The 24,286-nt window shown below is 38.8% G+C and overlaps 1 protein-coding gene and 1 long non-coding RNA gene across 4 annotated transcripts in view; one reads left to right on the forward strand and one right to left on the reverse strand.

The window, feature by feature from the left end:
- The window catches only part of LOC131107832 (uncharacterized), a 204,444-nt gene that overhangs the window by 135,449 nt on the left and 44,709 nt on the right, over nt 1-24,286 (forward strand). The gene's annotated exons all lie outside the window — the stretch shown is intronic.
- Nucleotides 1-24,286, reverse strand: part of LOC131107771 (teneurin-3) — a 224,286-nt gene that overhangs the window by 45,502 nt on the left and 154,498 nt on the right. For 2 of the 3 annotated variants that reach the window (XM_058058067.2, XM_058058100.2), the window contains 8 exons: nt 20,912-20,932; nt 20,420-20,443; nt 18,295-18,441; nt 15,585-15,792; nt 7,198-7,317; nt 3,682-3,943; nt 3,341-3,608; nt 1,026-1,169 (listed from right to left, as the gene is read on the reverse strand). In XM_058058067.2, coding sequence (XP_057914050.2) covers nt 1,026-1,169; nt 3,341-3,608; nt 3,682-3,943; nt 7,198-7,317; nt 15,585-15,792; nt 18,295-18,441; nt 20,420-20,443; nt 20,912-20,932 — 1,194 coding nt within the window. The remainder of the gene's footprint in view (nt 1-1,025; nt 1,170-3,340; nt 3,609-3,681; nt 3,944-7,197; nt 7,318-15,584; nt 15,793-18,294; nt 18,442-20,419; nt 20,444-20,911; nt 20,933-24,286) is intronic. The other variant, XM_058058074.2, reaches the window with a different exon arrangement.

The following is a 24,286-nucleotide window of genomic DNA, read 5'->3' on the forward strand; positions in this document are numbered from 1 at the left end:
AATTTTAATTTTAATTTTAATTTTAATTTTAATTTTAATTTTAATTTTAATTTTAATTTTAAAGTACAAGGTGATATAACCATCCAATGACATAATGGGTACCATAGTAAGTGTCAATATAGTGATATGTATAACACATCATGACTGGTTAAAGACTCTTTTGCATTGTAAACAAATGATTGATGACTAATGGCGGTGCTTCTACTGGTGCCAGCAACTTATACAGTGGTTTGTACAGATAAATAAATACAATTTATTGGTTCTCATCAAGGGGGACCGGATATTTCTGTCCCTTAAGGGAGGCATGACAGAAAATAAGAACCACTGACTTCTGGCTATTTAGTTGCTAATCCGCCTCCTGAGCCTCTGCAAAGACGTTTTGCTTGACGGTTCCCGTATTTTGCAACTGATCATGCTCATATTTGACACGTATGTGCTTGCCAAGCCCTTATTTGATTTGGTTTAAATATGGTTGTGAAACATTCTAATTTTACAGTGTGTTCCTTAGAGTGCATTGAGCTGTGCGGCAGATTTATGGGGTCAAATGGGGTAATGGCATCCTTTTATATGCAGTGATACAGAGTTACACTGTGGGCTTTATGGTCACATGACTCATAATTATAAAAATAAGTCAGGTGTTGTTGACACTGCAGGGAAATTGGATTTGAATAAATAAACAGAACATAAATAAACTGAAGTTCTACCGTTTTCCGTGTTTTTTGAGTAATTGTTGTTGTGTACCAACCTAAAAAAAATTGAAAAAATATTGAAAAAATATTATAATAATATAATAATTTATATTAATTACAATAATAATTATTGTAATTTAATAATTTAATAATATTGAATATATTGCCACTATCCAATGAAAAACATGAACAATATGTTAAAATTTGGTGATAAAAAAACAATAATCTGGGCTGCACGGTAGTTGAGTGGTTAGCACGCAGACCTCACAGCTCGGACACCTGTGTTCAATTCCACCTACATATGTGATTATATGTGACATATGTGATTGATCTTACCGTTCTGGACATCCAAGACGTGGTGCTTGTCCAGCATCCACCCCCCCATGTTGGCGGCGTCCACTTCGTAGCCTTGCAGCACCGCCGTCCGCTTCTCCCAGTGCACCACGTCCAAGCACGACTCGTACTCGTAGCCCACTGACACTGAAAGTCGACATCACAGACGAGTCAGTGATGAGCAAGCATTACCCCCCCACCCCCCACCGCCCCCCACGGTCTGGCACTTTTGGGCCGCAATGATCCTTGCAGCCCATCATCCAGTCGGCACACGATCGCTGCACGGTGAGGCTGTTTTGCTGGAGCTGCAGGTTCCGCTCTCTCCCTCTGACTTTGTAATTTACTCCAGCTGGGATGATTTAGAGAGCACACAGAGTTCACGTGTCCGACCGGCACACTTCTGTGTTTTATGCACTCCTACCCTCATTTGCCTCCTTTATCTTGTGCGCACAGAAATAACCCACAACGGCGCGTGAAGCATTATGAATTATTGAAACAGCGCAGGCCGCCGCATGTAGCGAATTATTGTAAATATCGTATAACGCTGTCGTGCGGCCGCGGCCATAACTTATGAGTGAACGGTTATATGTTCTTTTCTGGAATGATGCATGATGATAACACTGCAATAATGCCGCAACATATGAGGTGTATTGCAGTGACACAAAAGCAAGTACATGCCCGGTATCGCTGCATTTAATTCTGCTGAATAGACGCTCCTTGACGCAATATTCCACTAATTATGACATATACAATAAAGATAGTGAATCCATCATAGCCTATCATAGCAACAGTTGTGAACAGAATAGGGATGGCGTTGCGACAATTACATTCTTTTTCAAATTACTGTGAATGCTTGTCACAATTATTCTACAAAGCAGAGAAAAAAAAAAGTGAAAAAATATAGACATCCATAGCAAAACAAGGTCACCAAATATCAGGGTAAAATATTACTCTGGTAAGAGGTTTTCTCATAATGTTACACCATGGTCATCATAATATTAAGATCTCTTAAAATTAAGATATTACTCTTATAATATTACAAATATATATATCATAATAACTATTTGTGTAAAACTATGATTAAAAAAAATGAAAATATCATCTCATAATATATTAATAATCCATCCTGGTAGAAATAACTTTTTTGATCATGTCTTTTTGTAACGTTATCTTTTTTCATCAAATTACGGCATGTTTTTGGAATATTTTACCTTTAATTCTTGGAAAAATATAATATATAATATATAAAATATAAAATAAATAAATATTTTTCTTGTGAAATTACAGTATTTTCTCATATTTACCTGTAATCTGACTTAATTCCCATAAACATAATTTTTTGTGTAATTCTGACATATTTTGTTCATATTATGTTACTTTTTAATATTAAAAATAATATATTACATTAATTAATTAATTATAAATATTACAGAAAATATTAAACAATTTTTGAAATATTTTCTTTATGTCAATGTAATTTGTTAAATAAAATGATGGCATTGTTTTTGTAATATGTACATCTTTTGTGGTAAAATTAAGATGTTAAAATGTACTCTTCTTCTAATATTACACCTACATTCTTAAGTAATTCGACATTTGTTATTATAGTATGACTTTTTGCTTGTTACATTTTGACTTTAGTCACTTAAAATATAGAAATAAATATTATAATAATATTATAATTTATGTTAATTCTAATAATAATCATTGTAATTTAATAATAATGAATATATTGCCACTATCAATTGGAAAAATATGTACAATATGTTAACATTTGGTGATTTAAAAAAACAATAACCTGAAAAATAATGAATTGTGAAAAAAATGAATTGAAATAATTACAAAAAAAAAAGTACAAAATAACTACAATATTATGAGGGAGTTTGGAAAATTAGGACCAAACAAACCACAATTGACGTAAAATATGATTTCATATTGCTTTCAAATCACAACTGAACTGTACTTACGTATTTTTACGGCAGATATATTTTATTTTGACGAATGCCGAAGCACTTCCTTCCTAGTAAGTGTCATCATTTGACAAGCAGGATGTTGGTAGGATTCAATCAAAAAGGAGGTTGATATGCATCCTGACTGACAGGCTGCATTTCTCACTGTCATCCAATGAAAAAGATGACGTTGAGTTAGGTGACTCAAGGCTGTGGCACAAGCTACTCAATCTTTTTTTTTCAGCATTATAAAATAAAAATGTGGTTAAAAAAATAGATAAAAATCAATCATGAAATGCTGAGCTCGGGTGGACGGCCTGAAGCTTAACAAGAAAGAGCATGACAGAGAAGCTCTCCGTGCTAACTCACCCACAGCCTCTGCCAGGCCGTAGACCTTCTGGTTGTAGGCGTCTGTTTTATCCCAGATGAAGGTGTAGGAGAGGTCAGGGAACGCCGGGAAGGACTTCTGCAACTGCCGGCCCATGACGGCTACCATCAGGTGCACCTTCATTAGGCCAAAGGGGAGGCGTTCCTGGGTCAGCAGAACCTTCAGCATGGGCTTGTAGCCAGCCGCCCTGGAGCTCAGGTAGACCAGGTTGAGGTCACTTCCTGGTATGGCGACTTGTTCATGGAGAACCTATGAGGTCAATTAGCAACATTAGCAGTGTGGCAGGCTTTGTACGTTTCATTGCAAAAAAATCGTATAAGACCTGAGTCTCGGGAATGATGGGGCTGTCCTCCGGAGACGTCTTATACAAGGTCGACAGAGGCGTGGCCAGGATGAGCGGGTCGGGTCTGCTCAGACCCGTCAGGTAGCAGCTGGGGATGTTGTTCTCCTCCCGTTTCATCACCACCGTGTCCATCACGTGGAAGATGTTCCAGGGGATCCAAACCGTGCGGTGCAGAGTCGGGAACGGGGCTCGCTCGTATGTGAGCGTCAGAGAGGCGCCGCCGTTTGCCAGCAAATCAAACCTGTACACATTTAGCATTTTAGCTACTAGTTGCTAGCATGTGTTTTGTATTTATGAGTGAGGAACAATGCAGACTATGAACAAAAGTATTGAGACACAGCTCTTAATCAATAGCCACGTTTACATGAGGAGTTTTTCTCTTTCCGAATGACTTTTCCGAAAGCAATGGTATACATGGAAAGGAATATTCCAATCGCGTGTCTAATCAACCAGAATAGTCAATAGGGCATGCCCAGTAAAACGTAAACACCAACATCACCTGATACCGACTTCCTCAAGTTTTTCTTTCATTTTCAAAGCTGCTTGCCAACCACCAACAACAGAAGAAGAAAAACACCATGAAGAAGAACTTTCCGTTTGAGCAGGTACAATATACCTCAATCGGATTAGGGAAAGGAATATTCCACCCCTGGGAATCCCATTATATATTCATTCGGATTGGGACTTTTCTTTCGGAATGAGGTGTATACAAAGGTTACATTCTTTCCGTTTGAGCAAATAACCCGAATGGAATTGGAATATTTGGGTCCATGTATATGTGGCTATTGAGTTACACCCCCCCCCAACCCGTGTTTGACCAAAGTCCTGCCAATTTCCGAGGATACGCTGTACTAGCTTGAAGTCTTGAAGTCAAAGACATGTGATCTACACCACGATGGTCGTACTTCTCAGGTGTATGAATCCCCTCTGAGCAGGCTTCATGTATTATTATCATTCACCGAATCCAATTTACTGCTCTTGTTTGACCAGGCATGCTGCTTAGAAAAAAAAAAAAAAAAAAAATCAGTCATTTTGGTTTTTGGAGTTGTCTTTTCTGCCGAGGCGGCTTTAATTAGCTCGGTGTTACTCGGGGAGAAGTTACTGGTTTGGAAATGAAGGACGAGCCTTTGAAGTGCTTCTCTGTGTGTGGATATATATATATATATATATACATATATATATATAAATATACACCGCATACTCCGCCTCCCTGGGGTGGGGGGTGAAGCATCTGTGTGGTGACATTGCATGATTTCAGACACACACACACACACTCTCGAGCGTCAAGCTGTGCAGCTGACCTAAAACAGCTTCCTTTCTCCAGCACTCTACACTTTGGCCAAGAGGGGAGCTTCACAGCTGCAGAGAACCTTCATACCCCCTCCTCACCCCCTCCTTACCCACTCCTTACCCCCTCCCTGCAAAGCACCGGGCGGCTCTGTTGGCTGACCAAGTGTGATCATCCTTGAACATTTATCACCCTCCTTGTCAGTCGACGTACAGAGCAAAATATGCGGGGAATCGTACTCATCCTCATGAACTCCATACTCAGGACACAAAATATACCTAATAAGGTACAATACCAGGGCTGTGGAATGTTGTTGGGAAATATTATATAATATTATAGCATTATTGTTGAGCATTATCGTTGTCATGAAGGCAGAATTCATGCATGGGATCTTATTAGCTGTGTACAGGTGTTTTATATATTTTTTTTTATAAAAAATGACAATATTTTCTCATAATATATTAATAATCCATCTTGGTAGAAATAACCTTTTTGATCATGAACGACCGTACTTTTTGTCTTTTTGTAACGTTACCTTTTTTCATTAAATTATGTATATAATTAATTAAATATTAATTATTTAAATAATTAATTATTTAAATAATTAATTAATTATTTAAATTACAATTAAATAGTTAATTAATTAATTAATGTATATAATTATGTATAATAATTATATAATAGCGTGTTTTTGGAGTATTTCATCTTTAATTCTTGGAAAAAAATACAATATTTTTCTTGTGAAATTACAGTATTTTCCCATGATATTTACCTGTAATCCGACTTAATTCCCATAAACATATTATTTTTTGTGTAATTCCGACATATTTTGTTTTTCTATTATGTTACTTTAAAAATATATAAATATTACAGAAAATATTAAACAATTTTTAAATACACACTCCTTACCCAATCCCTGCAAAGCACCGGGCGGCTCTGTTGGCTGACCAAGTGTGATCATCCTTGAACATTTATCACCCTCCTTGTCAGCCGACGTACATAGCGAAATATGCGGGGAATTGTACTCATCCTCATGAACTCCATACTCAGGACACAAAATATACCTAATAAGGTACAATACCAGGGCTGTGGAAAATATACCGCATTCATGCTCAGTTGGGAAATATTATATAATATTATAGCATTATCGTGCATGGGATCTTATTAGCTGTGTACAGGTGTTTTATATTTTTTTTAATAAAAAATGACAATATTTTCTCATAATATATTAATAATCCATCTTGGTAGAAATAACCTTTTTGATCATGAACGACCGTACTTTTTGTCTTTTTGTAACGTTACCTTTTTTTAAATCAAATTATGGGGTGTTTTTGGATTATTTCATCTTTAATTCTTGGAAAAAAAAACAATATTTTTCTTGTGAAATTACAGTATTTTCCCATTATATTTACCTGTAATCCGACTTAATTCCCATAAACATATTATTTTTTGTGTAATTCTGACATATTTTGTTTTTTATGTTACTTTTTAATATTAAAAAAATATAAATATTACAGAAAATATTAAACAATTTTTAAATACCCAATCCCTGCAAAGCACCGGGCGGCTCTGTTGGCTGACCAAGTGTGATCATCCTTGAACATTTATCACCCTCCTTGTCAGCCAACGTACAGAGCGAAATATGCGGGGAATCGTGCTCATCCTCATGAACTCCTCCATACTCAGGACACAAAATATACCTAATAAGGTACAATACCAGGGCTGTGGAAAATATACCGCATTCATGCTCAGTTGGGAAATATTATATAATATTATAGCATTATCGTTGTCATGAAGGCAGAATTCATGCATGGGATCTTATTAGCTGTGTACAGGTGTTCCTAATGTTATGTCGCCTGAGTGCAGACGTGCCCCGCATAGTGTTTGTGCGGCCATTATGAAGCATCCGTGTGAAGTAATATCATCAGAAGGTCAGCACGTAAAGCTGATGTTTAACTACACTGCAGGCAGATTGATTCTCGGCCGGCTGATCCAATGCATTTTAAACAGGCCTCCGCCCGCCGTGACATTTGCATGAGCAATTGTTCTCGGCCGCCTTGTGCCGCAGCTTCCATTTGTCGGGATGCGTGCCAAGACAACTCTGCACAAATCTTGATGCAATTTCCCCAGCAGTCGGCGCCGCACATAAACATCTGCGATGGCAAAGGTCGCCAATGTTGTGCTGATGGATGAGTGTGTTCACTCACATGCCGTCTTGTCGAGTGACCGTGGATCCGTACTCAGGGTAGTGCAGGAAAGACACGTTGACTCCAATCAGAGGCGTTCCGTCGCCAGTGAGGACCTGACCCCGGATGACTGACGCCAGACTGTATTGGAGGGGGGTGGGGGGGGGAAACACACCAAGAGCTTGAATAAACAAACAACAGCAGACGGTGTATCAACAAGTCAGTTCGCCAATGATGACGAAGTGCTTCACTGGCTTTACACACACACGAGCTCTCAAAATGTCACCTTTTAGACATCCATAGTAAAACAAGGTCACCAAATATCAGGGTGAAATATATAATAAAAAAAATTACTCTGGTAAAAGGTTTTGTCATAATGTTACACCAAGATCATCATAATATTAAAATCTCTTAAAATTAAGACATTACTCTTGTAATATAAAAAAAATATAATAACTATGTGTGTAAAACTAGGATTTTCTAAAAAAAATGACAATATTTTCACATAATATAAAATTAATTAAATTATTATTTATTATTATTATAATATTAAATATTAATTAAATTAATTAATAATCCATCCTGGTAGAAATAACTTTTTTGATCATGAACAACCGTACTTTTTGTTGTACTTGTTACCGTTTTTCATCAAATTATGGCATGTTTTTGGAATATTTCATCTATAATTTTTGGAAAAAAATTACAATATTTTTCTTGTGAAATTACAGTATTTTCTCATGATATTTACCTGTAATCCGACTTAATTCCCATAAACATATAATTTTTTCGTGTAATTCTGACATTATTTTTTTGTAATATTATGTTACTTTTTAATATTAAAATTATATCAATATCAAAATATAAAACAATTTTAAAATATTTTTTTTAAATATCAGTGTAATTTTTTAAATAAAATTATTATTTTTTGTAATATTTGTACTTTAGTCTTGCAGAATCTTTTGTGGTAAAATTAAGATGTTAAAATGTTCTCATATTACACCTACATTCTTGTAAATAATGTAACAATTCTTTTTTCCTAATATAATGACATTTGTTATTATAGTATGACTTATGCTTGTTACATTTTGACTTTAGTCATTAAAAGTAGTTCACTTTTCCAACATAGTTTGCCCCATTCTTCACTTCCAACTCTTATAATTCTATGACTTTATTATCATAGTATTTTCTTTCCCCGTAGAGCGAGCCTGATACTCAGTCATAGGATTGCATTTAAAAAAGAAGAAGAAGAAGAAAAAAAAATCAATACTTTTTCCTTGCCAAGTTACATTTCCATGTATGTACTATATCCCATTTGGCGTGTCAAGGATGTTTTTTTTAGCAGGTTGTCTAACAAGCACCAGCGTAACTAACTCATTCGCCCTGCAGGCAGGCTGATTTACTTCTGGTCCAGACTTGCTTTCACAGCCAGAAAATGATTTTTTTCGGAGGCTGCATAACTGACAGATGCTGGAGTTTCTTGCATGAATAAAATCTATCAAAGACGACTTGAGGTGGTGTGTGGGGTGGGGGGCTTTTCAGGTAAACGTCCAAACTCGCTCAGGTGACTTCACATCCTGAAATAGGAAGTGGTGTTTCTTCAAGGCCGACTGAGACAATGTGATGCTTCTGCTGTTTAATTTATTCCCCGCCTCTCAACCGTGGAGAGGAATTGGAGAAGGGCTCCATCTGCATTCATCACAGGCAGTGGGAGGCGGGGGGGAAAGACATGTTATCTGCGGGTCATTACGTATCAGAGACAGGGATGATCAACCGCATTCTAGCCTCTTCTTCCCCTTCATTTTTAATTTTTTTTTTTTTTTTTAAGGCAACAGGGCCACTTAGGAGCTCTGGCTGAGTGTTTCTACATGTCTCTATTTATCTTTAGCGCTGGAGACAAATGATACAAGCCCAAACAAAGCTCTCATCAGCTGCTGAAGTGCAAAAACAAATGTGTTGTTACACGCATATATATCACGGAACACACTAAAGGGAAATACAAATGCCGCACTTTATCAAAATTGCTTCCTTTTTTTATTTTTAGATTACATCACTTTAAATAGAACATCATTATTCCTCTGGCTGTGTGCACACAACGAAATTAAGGTCCTAGTAGCAGGAACAGCATCTGCAGTATATGAGAGTAAAGTACCGGTCCAAAAAAATGTCAGGTTACCCAAAACTGGAAAATAATGTCTATTCCAGGGACGGCAACATGGGTCAACAATTTAAAGCCGTTTTGCAGAAATTATTGAAAATATAAAACAATTTTTAAATCAATTTTAAAATATCCATGTAATTTTTTTATAAAATGATATCATTGTTTTTGTATTATTTATACTTTAGTCTTTACACATCTTTTGTGGTAAAATAAGATGTTAAAATGTACTTTTCCCCCCTCATATTACAATATAATCATTCTTTTTTCCCAATATATTGACATTTATTATTATCGTATGACTTTTTGCTTGTTACATTTTTGACTTTAGTCACTTAAAAGTAGTTCCATCCTGGTCGAAATTACTTTTTTGATCATGAAGAACCGTACTTTTTGTCGTACTTGTTATCGTTTTTCATCAAATTATGGCATCTTTTTGGAATATTTCATCTATAATTCTTGGAAAAAAATTACAATATTTTTCTTGTGAAATTACAGTATTTTCTCATGATATTTACCTGTAATCCGACTTAATTCTCATATACATATCATTTTTTGGGGGGTAATTCTGACATTATTTTTTGTAATATTATGTTACTTTTTAATATTAAAATTATATCAATATTATTGAAAATATAAAACAATTTTAAAATAAATGTTTAAAATATCAATGTATTTTTTTAAATAAATTTATGTAATTTTTTTGTAATATTTACACTCTAGTTTTGTAAAATATACATCTTTTGTGGTGAAATTAAAGATAAAAAAGTACTTTTTTCCCTCATCTTGCATCTACATTCTTGTAAATAATGTAATTCTTTTTTCCTAATATAATGACATTTGTTATTATAGTACGACTTTTTGCTTGTTACACTTTGACTTTAGTCACTTCAAAGTAGTTCACTTTTCCGACATACTAGTTTCCCCCATTCTTCACTTCCAACTCCTATAATTCTATGACTTTAAAAAAGAAGAAAAAAAAAAGCAATACTTTTTCCTTGCTAAGTTACATTTCCATGTATGTACTATATTCCTTTTTTTTATTTTTAGATTACATTACATTAAATAGAACTTCATTATTCCTCTGGCCGTGTGCACACAGGGAAATTAAGGACCTGGTAGCAGGAACAACATCTGCAGTATATGAGAGTAAATCACGCAAAAAGCACTACCTTGTCAGGTTATGTTACCCAAAACTGGAACATAATGTCTATTCCAGAATGATACAAAAGGGCCATTTTTCAGGGGCCGCAACATGGGTCAACAATTTAAAGTCATTTTGCAGAAATGGAGGTTGATCGAGCCTTGACAGGTGGTGCAACTCATTATTTCAGGTGTGCCGAGTTTTGGAATACTTCTTACCTCCTCTGTCTGCATAAAAAACACTTTTGAGAACATATTGTGGTGCTATACCCTTATGAACATCAGATGAACAGGATTGTACAACAATGGAAGAGAGACACTTAAAAATCTACTGTGGGTTCTTCCTCCAGAGAAATTGGAGTCTTCTAAAACACAGTGGTGCGAAAAAGTGTTTGCCCCCTTCCAGATTTCGCATTTTTTTTGCACGTTTGTCACGCTTACTAGTTATACAAAAAATGCACAGAACAGTTCCAATATCGCTTGGTGCTTACATGGAGCCCAGGAAACAATATTCATGTATTTGTAACACCGTAACACTAGTTCCTCAAAAAGAGTTAACATATTTGTTGTTTATTATTCCCAATAGTAGCCCTATTATACAACGGACTCTGTGTACTTTTATGTGTACTTTTATTCTGGGCTACCTCCTTATCGATGCTAAGAGTCCGCTTATGTCGACATGAGTCAGTCAGCCAGCCCGAGAGGCATCGAGATAAGCGAGTTCCATTGTAGCGTTAATGGGTCGATTAACTGGGTCGGTGCCAGTTGGTGCCAGTTTGCGCCAATGCAATTTGCTGTGGCGCCTAGTGTCACCGAGAGTCACGTGGCGTGCAGTGGCTCAAACTGGCTTGTGGTGGCCCCTAACGGCGGCAAAAATTGAGTTTGGTGGCAAGAAAATTTCAATCTTTTTTTTTTTAAAGATTTTTAAGGATTTTGAAATTTTCTTAATTTCTTCATTTATTTTCAAAATTTTGAAATTTTCTTGCCCCAAACTCAATTTTTGCCACCTATTGGAATCAAGTGGAATGTAATGGCGCGAGCCAAGTTGTGCCAATGATGCTAGGAGTCCACTGGGCCGGCGCCAGTTGGTGCCAGTTCACGCCAATGCAATCTGCTCTGGCGCCTAGTGTCACCAATAAAGTGCCTAGTGGCATGCAGTGGCTCAAACTGGCTCATAGTAGCCCCTAACGGCGGCAAAAACTGAGTTTGCCGGGAAGAAAATTTCAAAATCTTTAAAATCTTTTTTTTTTAAGATTTTGAAATTTTCTTCATTTCTTCCTTTATTTTCAAAATTTTGAAATTTTATTGCCCCAAACTGATTTTTTGCCGCCGTGTCCACCAAGTGGAACCAAAAGTCACAAACAATACGCCTATTGGAATCTATTGGAATGTAATGGTGCGAGCCAAGTTGCGCCAATGATGCTAGGAGTCCACTGGGCCGGCGCCAGTTGGTGCCAGTTGGTGCCAGTTCGCGCCAAAGATTATGTGATTGGTGCGTAGTGGCTCCTTGTGGCATGTTGCCATGTTGCTGTTATTTGGCGCCACACTACGCACCAATCACATAATCTTTGGCGCAAACCAGCACCAACTGGCGCCGGCCCAGTAGACTCCTAGCATAACATGCTCATCCCACTACAGCTGCCTTTAAGGTGAGATTTTTTTTTATTTAATTTTTTGCTTTTTTTAAATGAATAAATGCAACACCGCTCCGGTAAAGATACAGCGACATTTAATTAACTTTGTCAAATATGTGCTGAACTTAATAAAATGTTGTTTTTCAGCTGGGAGCAAAAAAAAAAAAAAAGAATCGAATGAATATTTTGAGCACGAGCGCTAATGCTGCTGCTAGACACCAAAGTGACAGTAAGCTGAAGACAATGAGGATAAGGATTAGCCAGGATCCAAACTGCGGGGGTTATTGCCTCATTCTATATTTCCAGTAAAGCATACTATTTACATAAGGATTACTTCAAACGATCGCAGGAAATATTCCCCCAGCCTTGTGCACACAGTTGGAAATCATTTTCCTCTCCATCTGGCTCAAAGCAAACGTGTGATGTTGAGCAGGTGTGGGAATCTGGAGCAAAAAAAATATACATCTACAGTTCCTCACAGTGTGCGTGATAATGTTTACTAATAGATTGTATATTTGGGTTCTGTCAAATCCATATCAAACCTTGTAATGAATGTATTTGCCCTGAATATTCCACAATGAAAAGCTAACGATTACTGTGCGCTAACTGCTAATGCTAGCAGGTAAAACTAGCTTAAAGATCAATGTAGTAATGGCAAACTTATATGCATGTGTAAAATGCTACCAGGCTAAATTAGCTCCCAGGTGGTAAATCAAATATCGGTTCTAATGATTTCAATCAAATTACTAATTAAACTAGGCGATACGCTTGCCTGATTGATTGCAGCTATATTACATTACAAACAGGCTACGTCTGTAACTTACTTTCAGCTAATTGCTAACGTCCAATTACTTTTTAATGAGAAACTAACACACTCATATAACAATGCTAACAAGGATATTACATGGTTTATCATCAGTTTGCTCAATCGACTTAAAATGCTAATACTTTCAGGGGCTAACATGCTCTACTGTGATGCTATTTACATTAGGATACTAAGTTAAAGTTATTATGAGATCAATGCTAATGCCCTCAGCTAAAGCCTTACAAATTGCTGTTGACTGAAATATTAGCCAACATCACGGTACCACTCAGGAAAAGAGAGGACATAGAACTGGAGGGGGCAGAGATGAGGATGCTGAGGTTCTCATTGGGTTGGGAGTGACCAGGATGGATAGGATCAGGAACAAGTACATCAGAGGGACATTACATGTTAGAGACCTTGGAGATAAAGTCGGAGAGGCCAGAATGACAGGGTGGAATTGAACTCGGGTCTCCTAGCTGTGTAGCCTGCACGCTAACCACTGGACCCACGTTAACTCCTGGTAGGAATATACTTTTTTTGTGGAGCTTTGTAACTTAGCTGTGTCTCCAGTTATAGCAAATGAGAAAAAACACAGATGGTTCCTGGCCTCGGGGCTATGAAATAAATAATTTAGGGCTTCAAATGACAAGATATTGAGGTCTGGATCAAAGTGGTGGACTGACCAGTCGCCTGACACACTTTTCAACTCTCTTGCCATCACAAAAAAACAGAAGCCATTTGATCACATTAGAAGAAAAGCCTAAAATATCTAAAATGGAAAATCCAATCCCAAGAGTGCAATCACTGTGATTTATGAACAGATGACCAACACGGCATCGAACATGTCTGGAGTTTACAGTCCTGCCTAAAAGAGCATCGAGGCAACATGTCCATGTCAGTGACTCATATGCCACGGCCTTTCCAGTCACCTGACGTCTGGTGTTTTTGGGCTGCCATGGTAACCTCACACGTCAGATTGTATGTTTGACGAATCCATGTGGGGGGAAAACAGCCAATAAAAGGGGTCAGAAAAGAGCAGGCCTAACTAGTATGCTGCCTCTTTCGATAACTTTTTGTCCGTGTTGAGTGCATGACCTGCAGTCCTCTACCAAAACGCTAATGGCGGTGATTTCTGGAGAGGCAACTCACTTATCCACCATTGCACTCTTTATGAAAATGTTACCTTACATATTCACCCTCATTCATAAACATATGATAATTGTACCATCTGTTTACATCTTCCTTGTTAACACACTTGGTCTGCCAGACAATAAGAAGATGTAGCAGGAGGGATCAGTTTTGCAAACTTGGCTACATTGTCGCTATATTTACACAGTATTCACACCCATCCACAAAACAATATACAAATCTAGTGAAGAGACTTTTGGAGAGTAAAATGGAGAAGGGTGAATGTCCAACTGGTTTCGAGTCGCTTTTTACGAGAGTAGTTTGGATGTGTGTGTTTAGGTGGATTTTTGTAAGCTGAGGCAGTGTTGGAGAAAGTCATGTACATTAACCCCTTGTTTATCGCAGTTCCAGATCGGACCGTGATTAGTGACAGGTTTTAGCGAATGACAACAGGAGTAGTCCGGATTGCTGTGCCTGTTGTGAGATAATTCACAAGTAACAGTAACGTTACTGCCACCTAGGGACCAGTGCAGAATACTTCATGACATCCCGGCGTCTTTGAATGCGTCTTCTGAATACATTTGTGTTTTAATTCATTTTGGTATATTTATGCTTGAATAATGCATAATTTATGCAAAAAAAATATATATAGCATGGTTTATTAATTCATGTTACAGGTGTAACGATTCATCTACTACATCGATTGATTTATGTTCCTATGAACTACATCGATCTGTGTTCGGCAAGTTGCCTTTCAGGATGACATACCGTATTTTTACAAAACCGTGATAGAGTGAAGCCACAAAATGTCATCGTGAATAACTGTCGTGCTACTGGTCAAGGACCACCAAAAACATGGGTTTTCTCCGGGTACTCCGGTTTCCTCCCACATTCCAAAAACATGCTAGGTTAATTGGCGACTCCAAATTGTCCATAGGTATGAATGTGAGTGTGAATGGTTGTTTGTCTATATGTGCCCTGTGATTGGATGGCCACCAGTCCAGGGTCTACCCCGCCTCTCGCCCGAAGACAGCTGGGATAGGCTCCAGCACCCCCATGACCTTCATGAGGATAAGCAGTAGAAAATGAATGAATGAACTTATCAATTAAACAAAAACATAAATAAATGGTTGGCTTGTAACTGAGACTGATATGAAAGCTTGTGTCACTCTTCTTTATGAGCAGCAGGGGATCCTGTGGGCCCCTGCCCCCATCTCAAAGCACTCACATTTTTGACATAAAAAAAAAATCATTTGTATTTCTCAAAGTACTTGTGATGCCCTATTCCTCCATAGATATTTGGAAAACATGTCATATCTGTCAACGGAATTGACGCATTTAAAACTCCTGAGCGACTTCATCTCCAAGGGTCAAAAAAAAGTATACAGTCACTGACAGCCGGGCTGGAAAACAACAACGCGGGATCTTACTTTGTCGTCTTGGAGCGACCGCACAAACACAGCTGTCGCACCCAAACTCTAATGAGACAACAACGCTGACCTAAATTATTCAAAGCTCCATCAGTAATTCATAGCTGCTTTACCTGCTGTTGAACGGGTTCTCTCCCACCATCACATGACTTCCACTGGGCCCAATCAGGAAGCTGACTCGCTCGTAAAAGCTCCTGGAGGCGGGCTGGGTGGGTGAGGTCTGGGCGACGGTGGCCGGGTCTTGCGAACCTTTGCAGTAAGTCTGACCCTGGCAGGAGATCTGAGAGCAGCAGTCCGGGTCCATGCAGTCGATGAGACCATCTGGGGAACAAAAAAATGGATGACCCACGGGGAGCGTCTCCATTACGCCGTCGAGCTCTGGTGCACACGGGCGACCTCGCACGTGAACCCGGCATCATTAAAGTGACAACACGGATTGTGGATCATACTTTTAATTATTTAAGAAGCATGTCCCCTGATGTGACCCTCAAAAGTTCTGGACTTGTTGACCAAGCATGCGGAGTGGAGTCAAAGCGATGACTTTTAATTGAACATTTGCATATTTTTTACCACTCGAGCTTTTACAGTGTGTGCACCAGTGGACTAAAGTATTGGGACACTCGAATAATTAATGTCACACTGATGATGGAAGTGAGAAAGACTTTCATATGATTTCAAAGTGTGTCTGTTGGATTTTATGCCTCGGTCTCTAATTTTGGACCTCCTCGCCAAACCATACAAACATACCTTTGTAAGGACTTAAAGAAGTAAAATGTAAGACTTTTTAGGAACATTTAAAGCCACTTTGAAACGGTATATTAACAAAATGTGTGACTATTTTACAAAAAGCCAGTGCATAGTGCTCTCCTACAAAACCCAGTGATTATTGATTATTCTGCCAATGCAATCAGGTTACACTAAAACACGAAACAATCTCAAATGTGTCTAGTTCTTTACAAAGCAATTATTATTTTTGTAGTTTTTTTTGTCTGTGGTATTTTTCTGGAGTTAGTAAACAAAGTCAAGCTGGCAATTTTCCATCTTTAGAGGTTGGATCAGAGCAGAGAGACATGCCAAATACGCACTGTGCCATTTTAAGGGGGCGCATTCTCAGCACGTGCGCAAAAGATGCGCATCACCAAGAAGGCCACTATTGTTTAACATTATAGTTCCAGTCCCTGGCAGTGTAATGGTGCAGCTGCTACCTTTTAAGACAAATGTTTGGGTTTGTTCCAGGCCTCAGACAGTTTTGTCGGTTTGTAATTGTCATACCTTTATGCAACATACCATGCACACTCTCATGTTCAGAACAGAGAGCCGCCTCTCCCGACACGCCAAATACGCACTGTGCCACTTTATGCAAGGGGGCGCATTCTCAGCAAGTGTGCAAAAGATGCGCATCATCAAGGCAGGAGAGGAAAAAAAAATGGCCACCATTGTTTAACATTATGATTCCAGTCCCTGGTGGTGTAAGGTACAGCTGCTACCTTTTAAGACAAATGTTTGGGTTTGATGCAAGCCCCAGACAGTTTTTTCGGTTTGTAAATGTCATACCTTTATGCAACATACCATGCACACTCTCATGTTCAGAGCAGAGAGCCACCTCTCCCGACATGCCAGATGCGCATTGTGTCATTCTATGCAAGGGGGCGCATTCTTAGCAAGTGTGCAAAAAATGTGCATCACCACGAAGGCCACCATTGTTTAACATTATGGTTCCAGTCCCTGGTGGTGTAAGGTACAGCTGCTACATTTTAAGGCAAATGTTATGGGTTTGATCCAAGCCTCAGAAAGTTTTTTTTTTTCGGTTTGTAATTGTCATACCTTTATGCAACATACCATGCACACTCTCATGTTCAGAGCAGAGAGCCGCCTCTCCCGACATGCCAAATACGCACTGTGCCATTTTATGCAAGGGGGCGCATTCTCAGCAAGTGTGCAAAAGATGTGCATCACCACGAAGGCCACCATTGTTTAACATTATGGTTCCAGTCCCTGGCGGTGTAATGATACAGCTGCTACATTTTAAGGCAAACGTTTGGGTTTGATCCATGCCTCAGACAGTTTTGTTGATTTGTAATTGTCATACCTTTATGCAACATACCATGCACACTCTCATGTTGAGAGCAGAGAGCCGTCTCTCCCGACATGCCAAATTCGCACTGTGCCATTTTATACAAGCGGGCGCATTCTCAGCAAGTGTGCAAAAGATGCGTATCACCAAGAAGGCCACCATTGTTTAACATTATGGTTCCAGTACCTGGTGGTCCCCGGTGGTGTAATGGTACAAACTCAGACAGTTTTGTCAGTTTGTAATTGTCATACCTTTATGCAACATACCATGCACACTCTCATGCCAAATACGCACTGTGTCATTTTATGCAAGGGGGCGCATTCTCAGCAAGTGTGCAAAAGATGCGTATCACCAAGAAGGCCACCATTGTTTGACATTATGGTTCCAGTCCCTGGTGGTGTAAGGTACAGCTGCTACTTTTTAAGACAAATGTTTGGGTTTGATCCAAGCCTCAGACAGTTTTTTCGGTTTGTAACTAATGCCTTTATGCAACATACCATGCACACTCGTATGTTTTGAGCCAGTCGCTAATTGTCAGGCACTGTTATTGGCCTGCATTCCTGTCAATGTGGGCTTTGGTATATTCCCTTTATGGTGTTGTTAATGCTAATTGGATTTCTGAAATGTTCATGTTTTATAGTTTATTTAAGCACTCTGCACTCGATCAGCGTACCTTTGTCCAAATAGTCCATGGTTCATTGGATTATCATCACAAGGACAGACCAACTTAACTTTACGGGTCTTCCTACCTCCTTCGTTGTCCTTTCCGTCAGAGCAGAGCGTCTCCGTGGCGACGTCGCACCCCAGCCCCCGCCATCCCGACTGGCAGATGCAATGCCAGACATTCTGATCCAGAACACACCTCCCGTTGTTGTTGCACAGGCCGGGGCAGCCGTCTGTCAACACATCATGTACGTGTCAAGCAGCCGAGCATTCGGGAAAAAGGGAGGAAGGGGGGGGGCATAGAAAGTGGACAGGGAGGGGGGGAAGCAGAGGAGGGACAACGTGATCAGACAAGTGTCGAGTGAACATAGAGTGCAGAACACCTCTGACAGGACTCACGGGGATGTGTGAGAACGTTCTGTCGATTCACATGAGCGAGTGTGCTGGAACATCGAATGGAGACCATCCAGAGCGTCTTTCAATTACTCTTAATTAGTGCACAACACGCCTGCGTCACATCACCGCGTGGGAGGATATTGTGTTGCTGAGGCAGCATCAAGGTAATTGTCTTGTTCCCATGCGCCAAACTTCCCATTACATCTACATCCACAAAATTAGGTACATCTGCAGAATGTAATGACACCCGATACCAGCACTGGAGCAGTTATTCTAACATCTTGATTTTCAAACGTAAACCCGTCTGTTTGCCTTGTACAAAAATCCAATGCCCAGACAAGGCACCTGACACATTATTCCATATTGCAATTATTCTATATTTATCTCTATACACTTATTTAATATGGTTTTCGTACATTTCGGCCTTCATCCAAACTTTTGGATCTAATTAACAACAACAAAAAAAGTGTGGATTGACACTGCCGGAGGTATTTAAAATGCCCGACCAAAAATACTACAAAAAGTTATGAATTGGTTCCAAACCCGTCTGTGATAAGTGACTTTTTGAGAAGTACGATTTCTTATTTATAAATGAGATATTTTCATAATTAAACCTTTTTAACATTATTAGAGCCTTCTCGACATAAAGTAACACAAAATAGTCACCTTTACATTCATATTACCTCATATATTTGACATATTAAGACAAAATAAGACATAACATAGACTCAAATGTTAGCATTTCCTGTTTTATTTATTATTATGTTATCAGTGTAACATTACTGACATCTACTAAACAGTGTAAAATACTAGTATTTGAATGCGTCTTCCGAATGCCTTATATTAGCATTTGCATTCATTTTAGCCAAGAATATGTACAATATGCATAATATTGACTTATAAATGCTATAGTTAACCACAAAAAAGCAGCCATTTATTAATTAATTTAGTGTGAAAACCAGTGATACAGCAAAGCTGCAAAATTTGAAATGCGAATTGGCGAGGGACGACGGTAATAGACATTCGGAATGTCGGGACTTGTTCTTCAGAATTCCAGTTAATCATTCGCTGCTTGTGCTAATCGCTAAACTAGCTGGGCTGCAGATTAAAATTGAAGATGAAGACGATTTTTGGCCCATGGAAAAATCTAAAAAAATGCTGCAAAATTTGAACGTAATCTGAATCATGTGATCCGTGCACAAAAACCCGAAAAGCATATCTCAGAAACTGCTCTTGGTAAAGTGCAGGTGTAAAAAATGTTGTGGCCAGTGTAAAGATTAGCAGATAAGACGATGGGAACATGTTTTTTTTCTTTTTTTTAGCAATTCCTTTTTTAATGCATGTACCTTCATTTTGTAACAGGACGCTCATGTGAAGTAACAGCAACAGTGAAGGGAAAGAAAGCCTGAATGTGAAAGGAAAAAGAACAATAAAGGGGGGTGGGGGGGTGTCGGCATCGTGTGCGTCTACATGTACAGAGGACAGAGCGCGAACCTCCACAAGGCAAGCTCCACTGATCCGGCACACACATGGCGAGTAAGACAGGGATAGAGTGTGTGGGGGGGGGGAGTGGTGGCCGGGACCGTGGAGTCTATGTGAGGCTGCTTCAACACGTACAAGGAATGACGGGACAAATCGGAAAAGGGGGGTAAAGGTGTGGTGGTGGGGTTGGGAAGCGGGTGGGGGTCACAGCGGAAACATCATGATCGACTCGGACATAAACAGGTGTATCAACGTCGTGCTAGGAGAGACAAAGAGCAGGGAGGGATTGTTTGTGACAATCTCCCTTGGAGGGGGGGTAGTGGTTCAATTTACCTTTATATCCTATCTTGACTGCTCCTATTACACAACCCAGGAAAGGGAAACATTTAGAAAAGGGACAAGAATTACTTATCTCTGAGGTGGCAAAGAGCTAAGACATTTTGTCATCAGTTCACAGTGGAAAGAGGCTGCTTGCATGAAGTGCATGAAGAGTACTCGCCGGCTCTTAATGTGTGGAAATTATTCTCGCCCAAAAAATGAAAATGCTATACAACAAACATGGCCTCCCCGCAGATTATCGCTACTTTATCCGGCGAGACAGGTGCAGCATGTATCAGCGCTCCACTCTAATTTCAATCTCTTTTTGGCAAATCAAAGTCGCCGTGGCGATTGAGCCCAAAAGCCGACAGTAAGCATGAGTGGCAGGAAGTGAGTGATACTCGCGAGCGAGCTCACGCCACTTTAATATGTCTGAGGCAAAATAAAGGTGGATCGGAACAATCTGCATGATGAGTTTATTCCCAAGCAAAGTCACTTTCTCTTTACCTGACACTCTGGAATCCAGGGCTTTACGTGCACGCCAAGAGGACAGTGGGGAGAGACAAATAGGAAGGAAGATAGAACACAGAAAAGTTATTGTACCACTACATCTACATGAACAAGTGTGTTTTTTTTTTTTTAAATAATTGTATTTTTTGTTTCAAACAAATGCAGATAAATTCAAAATTGTGACTACATTTTTTAATCAATACATTATTATAAGTAAACAATCAAAAATTATTAAAAAAAGGTCAACAAGACATTTTTAATCAATACATTATTATAAATAAACAAACAAAAATTATTAAAAAAGGTCAGCAAGACATAAAAATACTGAAATCAGATTTTTTTGAGGAGAGAAATTGGTATGGAATTTTCCAAAAATGATTACAAAATCGAAAATGCAATTTTTATTCTTAACCGATAACTCAATTAGTGGACACAACAAGCTTCAGATTTATCGACCATGAAAATAATGGCGACTTGCAGCCAAATATGAATTTACCGTAAAAAAAATTATGAAAAAAAATAATTATGCATTTTCTGTAAATAATATAAAACAAATAATATTATAATATTATACAATATATATAATATTATACAAATAATATTTGTAAAATTATCAACAAAGGTAAAACATTTAATTAAATTAAAACAGCCAATTAAAGGTCAATTTCATTGTAACTATGCAAATTAAAAATTATCCTTACTTGGTCAGAATTTTTCAAAAATAATGCCTAGAAAGTGGAAAACTGTTTCTGGATAACAATAATTCCCACTGGACAATAATTCAGATGGTTTGGAATTTTCGAAATAATCTTCCTTAGCCCATGCCGTACCATCTACAAGGTTTTGTGGACATGTGTAGTTTTTACGTCACCCTTGTAATATGAAAAAATACAAAATATGGGACATTTTTGGTAAAATACCAGGGCGACTGCACCATTGTCCTTTTAGATTGCTGTCGTCCAGGCACCTATACTGTCACCATTGTCACCTGGACAAGGGGATTTTTCTTCGGAAAACTATTTTGTCAAGTATGACCATGAAATATACACATTTATGTTGATATGGCTCAGGTTTGAGCTAATCAAGGCAATACAAGCAGATTTAAAGTCACACAAAGATAATCCAAATGTAAAAAAAGCGAGTCATCACTTGGTTTTTAGCATGTGTGCGAGTTCAGCGTTGGACCGAATTGTTAATTAAAGCAGCGAGTGATTAGGAAGAATCACAGATGCTACGGTCGTAATCGCAGTGCCGTCCATTAGAGGACATACGACTTGCTGCCTAAATGACTTTGTCTGAAACTTCCTGAAATATTCATTATTAACATTCTCCATCTGCTTTCATCCGTGCGGGCGAACACAAAGAAAGGAGAGTTCTGTTTCTCTTGATATTTAAACCTCTTTGTTTTCACTTGACTGCAAGAACAAAAACAAGCTTTGTCAGCTTCAAGCGCATTAGCAATTGACAGTGGGCTCAAAGCAGCTCCATGCTGAGTGCATCATGAAGAATACCTGAGTTACCCTAACTTCACTCTCGCCTCTCGTCTTTAGCCCCGAACTGCAATGCGACAATAGGTTAAGCCTTCCTTATAGAACAGGAACTCCATTCACGCTTCCAAAGAACAGCTCAGGAAGTCCAACTATGGCCATGAAATGTGATTAAAAGACACTTTAAGGATAAAAAAAAAAAAGCTCCAAGAAAAGTTGACGTTTTGTCTATTCATATCCGAGCATGGAGTTGGTCTCCTGATGGGACTTTCACACAGAAGGAAGCAGCCAGTCTAGAGTTTGGCTCGGAGTCGGGAAGGATTAAAAGAATCAGGAATGTGACCTCCTTCCACCTGCAAACTCCCTCCGAGAAGGATCCGCGCCGGCTTGTAAATACATAATTAAGCTCCGACAGCCTGGAGTGGCAGATCTTTGTTTCCCAGGTGACGCTTTGACATGGTGGAAGTGCTTAAAGTGGCCCTTGGTGAAATGGGGGTCTGAGGCTGCGTTGGCAGACCTCGAGCAGGGGTGAAGGTGTACGGATAGTCGGAGTTAAAGGTCAATGAGGAGTGGTCTCTTCCAAGTTATTATCCTCATTATTGGTAACTGAAGCGCCGCCATTTCATGAAAATAATATTCTAAAGAGGCCTTGACTCGTTTTTTTTTTTTTTCGCCCCATGACAACGCACCCGCCCTTGACTCGCGAATACGGGAACCTGACTTGAAGAGTGGGAAAGGTGCAATCGATAGAAAAATGAGCCATTCAAGGTGAGTCATTGTAAATAGACAGATCCAGTGAAGACGGAGTGGGAAACATTTCCTTTCAACCAAAGAATGTTGAAAAAGTCTTTTGAATTCATATGACCGCTTTAGAAAAGGCTTTCACAAGCAAGGTTTTTCTATAACAAGTTGCTTCTCATGTGAAACACTGGAGAAAGTGGACATTCTGTTTGGAGACTGCAGAAAAGAATTGATGTTTTTCCCCTCAAAAATGATAAAGCTCAGTTTGTTCATGTGTGAACCATGTTGCTAACCAAAACAGCAGCACCTACGGATGCACAGGCATTGTCTCTGTCTGATTATTTTGTTTTTTTGTTTTGTTTTTTTTTTACAATGGCCCGAAATCCATGAGGTCCTAGCTCATATTTCCTACTTTCCAATAGTTTTGAATGCAGCAGGTGGATGCAATTTCACACTCCTTGACCAAATCCTTTGGTACAGATGCACAATCTAATGAGGTCCATATCTTCCTGGGGGCTGTTTCCTAGATCTCGGTTGCCTTGACTACATGATTGAGTCAAATTATTAAGAACTTAGACCAACCGTATTTTGTGGATCTTTCCTAGACATTAAAGTGTAGTATAAGTGTTTAAATATGTTCTTAAATGTTCATCACTGTTTGTTTTGTGAACGCGAATGTTAAATTCATGACAAACTGTTTCCCAAGTGACGTCAACGCCAACGTCAAGAAACATCTCCAGATGGTTCTTCCTCCTCAAAAACTATTACCACATCGCTCAAACCTTTGCGATAATCTCTGTAAACATCGTCTGTCTTGTATACCGCCATGTTTGTTTACTTGTTTAAACTGTTTAAACTGACTCCTACCATCAATGTAGAACCTGAAACATAGAACCTGAACTGAGGTGGTTATACTGTGGAATGAGGGGATCACTACACAGAAAACTGACTACAATCACGCTTCCAGGTACTAATACTATGATTATACAATAATCATCAATGTTGTTGAGTTTTTACAAAACAAGTGCCACAAAGCATGCTGTGAAGCAGGAAGCACTCCCAGTGACGGTAGTGATGCGGCACCTTTTTAGCGACCCCCCAGTTGAGTTGAGTCTGACACCCCCGCCAGTTATTGAAGTAACTG

The sequence above is a fragment of the Doryrhamphus excisus genome, linkage group LG23 (genome assembly GCF_037039965.1).
Source record: "Doryrhamphus excisus strain RoL-2023G ecotype Guam linkage group LG23, RoL_Dexc_Guam_v1.1, whole genome shotgun sequence".
Classification (NCBI taxonomy): Eukaryota; Metazoa; Chordata; class Actinopteri; order Syngnathiformes; family Syngnathidae; genus Doryrhamphus; species Doryrhamphus excisus.